General features: G+C 58.0%; 1 protein-coding gene across 1 annotated transcript in view; it reads left to right on the forward strand.

Moving 5' to 3' along the window:
• The first annotated feature begins 3,875 nt into the window (after positions 1-3,875).
• The window catches only part of PCDH8 (protocadherin 8), a 4,949-nt gene continuing 4,033 nt past the window's right edge, over positions 3,876-4,791 (forward strand). Inside the window, exon 1 of the mRNA XM_045287089.1 lies at positions 3,876-4,777. Coding sequence (XP_045143024.1) covers positions 4,076-4,777 — 702 coding nt within the window. The 5' untranslated portion in view covers positions 3,876-4,075. The remainder of the gene's footprint in view (positions 4,778-4,791) is intronic.

Below are 4,791 nucleotides of genomic sequence, written 5' to 3' on the forward strand. Positions count from 1 at the left end.
GCAGGGAGACCATGAAACAAAGCAGAGGAGCAGCACCCAGACTATGAGACCCTGAGACAAAGCAGCAGGTGGCCTTCGTGGCCCAGAGAGCCAGAAGCCAAGGGAATGTGTGGCTGAGCACCAGAGAGAGGGAAACATGCTGGCTGAGGAGAGGCACTGCGGTGGACCAGCGATGATCTCCGTACTGTGCACTGGCTCTTCCTCGTGGTAGGTAGCCTGTTAACTTCCCTAATAAACCCTCACGATTGTGAAAAAGAACAATAATAGAAGAAGCACTTGATAGCATTTTCAGAGAGTCAACTCTACTAAATTCCAGCATTTTAGCAGTCCCAAGAGCTGTTTTGCCAAGTGCAGTTTGCCGACAAGAATGGAACATCTGCCTCGGAAGAAGTGCTTTGGTTCGCCAGAGAACTTGTGGCAGGCTTCCCTGGGGGAGGGCCCGCAGCTAGAGAGAGAGAGAGACACAGAAAGAGAAGAAAGGGAAAAAAAGTTAAAAGGTTAAAAAATAACCTCTCCTTCCACCCTTAGAATTACACTTTCCAACGAAGTCTAGTTCCCTTTCCTGGTAGATATAATCCTAATTAAAAAATAAATTACATGCTGTATAGAACCTGAAAAGGAAAAGATAATCCTATTACATATGAGAATATAACCTGATTTTCTTCCCGTGAAACTGTGGGAGATAGCCGATCAGGCTGCGCACCCCCATTGTCGCCGCTTTGAAAAGTTTCCTGAAGCCCTAATCCTTCACGTGACGCCCGTGTCAATCTCGGGGTCTGCACGCGAGTCCCACAAAGCAGGCTTTACGCTCGGTTTCTGAAAGGCAGCTCGGCCCGCACCATTTGCATTCTGGGGAAACGCCGGCCATTGTGGGGCAGTGTTTGTTCTCAACCTGGCGAGACAGTGGCCGGCGAAGTTGCTAAACCCGGGAGAAAGGGCCTCCCCGGAGCCGGGCCGGGCCTTTTGGTATGGTAACCAGGCGATCGGAGCTGCTTTTGTGCGGCTGGGTCGTCGCCTGGGTGGGCGAGTCCCACTCCCTCCCTCCAGCCGCTTCCCGGGGATTCTTCCTCCCCGGGGAGTTGCTGCGCTCGCCGGAGCGCTATTTTAAAACGTATTTCCATCCTCTGGAGGCTACGGGCGGCCGGGCTCTGAGCTCCTCGGCTCGCGTGCCTTCACACCTCCGCGGCTGCCCGGAGAGGCCGGCGCGCGCCCGGGCTCCGCGCTCCGTCTCCGAGCCAAGCCGAGCCGCGCGCTCGCGAGCGCGGATCAAATGCCGCGGGGCGGCTCCCCGGCTCCCGGCCTGCCGCCTGGTGGCTTTGGCCTGCCTCCCGCTCTTCCCTCGCTCTCCCTGCCAGCACGCCCGGAGAATGAGCGTGGTGATTCCGCTCAGCCCGGAAGCGCCCCGAGTCATAACAGCGGGCTGCTCCAGGCTCCGGCCAAGGGGCAAAAAGAACAGAAGCCCCCCAACAGCCAGGGCCCGGGGCCTGCAGCCGAGCCCGGAGCCGCGTGGCGCCAGAGCGTCCAGACCCGCGTGGGGCGCCGGGGCTCAGGTCGGGATGCGCTGCCCCGACTTGCGGCGGGTTCGGGACAGGTGTCCGCTCAAGTGAACACTAAAGCCATTCCGGAGGCCAGCCCCGCACGCCGCCGCCCCCGGCGGGTTTTCGGCGCTGTAGCGCCGCGCAGCGCCCGCCTGGCCCCTCAGGGTGCCGCGAGCCAGAGGCCGAGGCCGCTGTCCGCCGACACGGTTCTGAATCTAGGTATCCCCGGCAGCCCTGGAGAGCTGGGTGAAGAGGGAGGGCGGGACCCTGGGAATTCCAAAGGCCACCAGCAGGCCCCGGTCGCAGTGGGGGTGGGGTGGGGGCGGGTTTCCTGGGTTTAGCAGGAGTAGAAGGTAAATGGGGTAAGTGCGAGCAGAGTGAAATACGTTAATAAGCATTTAGGAGGGGGAAAAGTTCCAGAAAATATTGGAAATGGGGCTTCTGTGTGTGAGGCGGGGGGGGTGCTCCCGTTCTACACCCCTTGGTGCTGCAGATGCATTCCGGAGGCTTCAAGGTGTAGGAGGCAGACAGGAACCAAGGGACCAGACCGCTCTTAAGTAGCCCCAAGCAATCTACCGTGCCTCCTACCCCACTTCTCATCTCCTAAGAGCTTTTGTTTACTGATGGTGGGGGCCCATATTCCCTGTTTCCCAACAGCTTCAAAGACAGCCCTCATCCTTCCTTCTGCCTTCCCAGCTTAGTCTCTTTGCTCTGTGGGTACTCCCACTATTGGGGGGGAGGGGTAGATCCCAAAACAGGCGCCCCTCCCCCCGCAATAAGATTCTGGCAGCAGACCTAAAAATCGGGGTTCTGAAGAACGTTTACTAAATGCAGCCTCCTTATCAAACGTTTCCCCCTTGTTTCAAGTGTGTTACTTCTGTATTTCTCCTTCGTGTATATTTGCATAACTTACTCAATCGAGCCCTTCAGTGAGGATCAATAAGGATCCATCTTGTTCTGGATTGGAGCCCATCATTCGGGCGGCTAGGTGCAAGGAGAGGAAGGGGCACCTGTAGGGGAGGGGGGGAGAGGGCCCTGGTGCACGGTGCCAGGTCAGCCCTGGTACCCGCCCAGCTCTGGGCTCAGGGCTTGGCAGCGCTGGAGCTCCACACTTTGGTAGGCAGATGGTTTAGTTTCCCCAGGTTCGTGCCAGGTTTCAACCTCACGCTGCGATTTTGTTCTTCTGCAAGCAGAGGAGTGTTGTTTCCCAGAGCGGCCCCATTAGAACAGAAAGAAAATCCTCTAAATAGGCGGAACAGGGCATCAGGAGGGAAAGGTCTCTAAATGCACTTTAGTACGAGCCGGGTATTGTGTGGAATTCAGCGCCCAATCATCGTTTAGCCAAAGAGTTATGGCAGTGATTGGGGATGAATAGAGGGACATAATGGATACATGTGGCGTTTGCTCATTATATTCAAGTTAGCCCAACTCCGCTGTGGAAACTGTTCAACTTTCTCTCCTCTTAGCTTGTCACAGTGAAATAATACAGACATTGGGGCCGCCAATGGGATCGCCTGCCACGCCATTCTATTTCCACTGCTAACGAGGGCTTCATAAGCCTTTGATACCGTCTGATCTTTGAAACCTTTCCAAATCTCCTCAAGCTTATGCTAAATCCTATTTGGAACTTTTTCCCCCTTGCCTGCTAGCGCCCAGGGTTTAAGAAAGCCGTTTGGAGAGTGACATGCATACTAACGCACCATCGCAGGGCTCTTTTTCGCAAGAGAGATGGCAGCTCTGATCACTGAGGCTCACGAGAGCAAAACACAATTGCATACACAAATTTGAATAAAATCAATTTCCCTTTATCCTTCAGGCTCCTTAATCGAGAGGCTATTCTGGGCTCTGTGGGAAGCGGGGAGAGAAGGCGAGCAGAACTAGCGCTTGTGGAGATGAAGCTGCGAACATTCCCAAGGCTTGAAGGTGCAAAATGCCGAGAGTAGCTGGAGGGGTTGGCAGGGGGTGGGGGGACAGGGAGCCAAGGTGGCGAAACCCCAGGATTTTCACACTCAGTCCAACCCGCGCGGGAGGGGTTCAATTAATAAAACCCTCCCCATCCCGTTTACTCTCAGAGCCGGGTGCCAACTCCTTAACTTGCAAGGCGCTGACCGGAAAGAGGGAGAAAGCAAAAGGAGTTAAAGAAACAAAGGAAAGATTCCTTAATTTTCCCCTCTTGTTTTCCCTTCTAAGCCTTTCCACATTAAAGGGATTGTTGGAGGCTGGTGGAGGAGCGGCGCGAGGACGAAGCTGCCATTGGCTGCCCGGCTCCGGCGATTTGCATATCGGCTGCTATAAAGACGGAGGCGGCGCTCGGCGGCGCAGCTCCAGCAAGGATAAGGGAGGGATAGACACTGAGTGAGGGCGGGTCCGCGCGCCCTCCGAGCCCGCCAGAACAACGCAGCTGCTCCCAGCAGACTTCTCCCTCACTGAGCTCGCGGGCAGCGTACTCCAAGACGCGTAAGACTCACGCCCAGACCTGAAAACCGGAGAGAACTCTCTGGCTCAACCGTTTTGGAATAGCAGTTGGGTCCGGCGGGATGAGTGCTAAGAAGCGCGGAGGCATCCCTTGCCTTTTCCCCTTGCAGCTATTCAGTCTTTGCTGGGTGCTCTCAGTGGCCCAGAGCAAGACAGTGAGATACAGCACCTTCGAGGAGGACGCTCCCGGTAAGGTCATCGGGACCCTGGCCGAAGACCTGCATATGAAAGTATCCGGAGACACAAGCTTCCGCCTGATGAAGCAGTTCAACAGCTCGCTGATCCGGGTACGAGAGGGCGACGGGCAGCTGACCGTCGGGGACGCGGGCCTGGACCGGGAGCGGCTGTGCGGCCGGGCCCCGCAGTGCGTGCTGGCCTTCGACGTGGTCAGCTTCTCGCAGGAGCAGTTCCGACTGGTGCACGTGGAGGTGGAGGTGAGGGACGTCAACGACCACGCGCCGCGCTTTCCCCGGGCCCAGGTGCCCGTGGAGGAGTCCGAGGGCGCGGCCGTGGGCACGCGCATCCCCCTGGAGGTGCCGGTGGACGAGGACGTGGGCGCCAACGGCCTGCAGAGCGTGCGCCTGGCCGAGCCGCACAGCCCGTTCCGCGTGGAGCTGCAGACGCGCGCGGACGGCGCCCCGTGCGCCGACCTGGTGCTCCTGCAGGAGCTGGACCGCGAGAGCCAGGCCACCTACAGCCTGGAGCTGGTGGCCCAGGACGGGGGCCGCCCGCCCCGCTCGGCCACCGCCGCCCTCAGCGTGCGCGTGCTGGACGCCAA

The sequence above is a fragment of the Echinops telfairi genome, unplaced genomic scaffold (assembly GCF_000313985.2).
Source record: "Echinops telfairi isolate 266 unplaced genomic scaffold, ASM31398v2 ScPeMD7_11;HRSCAF=52, whole genome shotgun sequence".
Taxonomy (NCBI): Eukaryota; Metazoa; Chordata; class Mammalia; order Afrosoricida; family Tenrecidae; genus Echinops; species Echinops telfairi.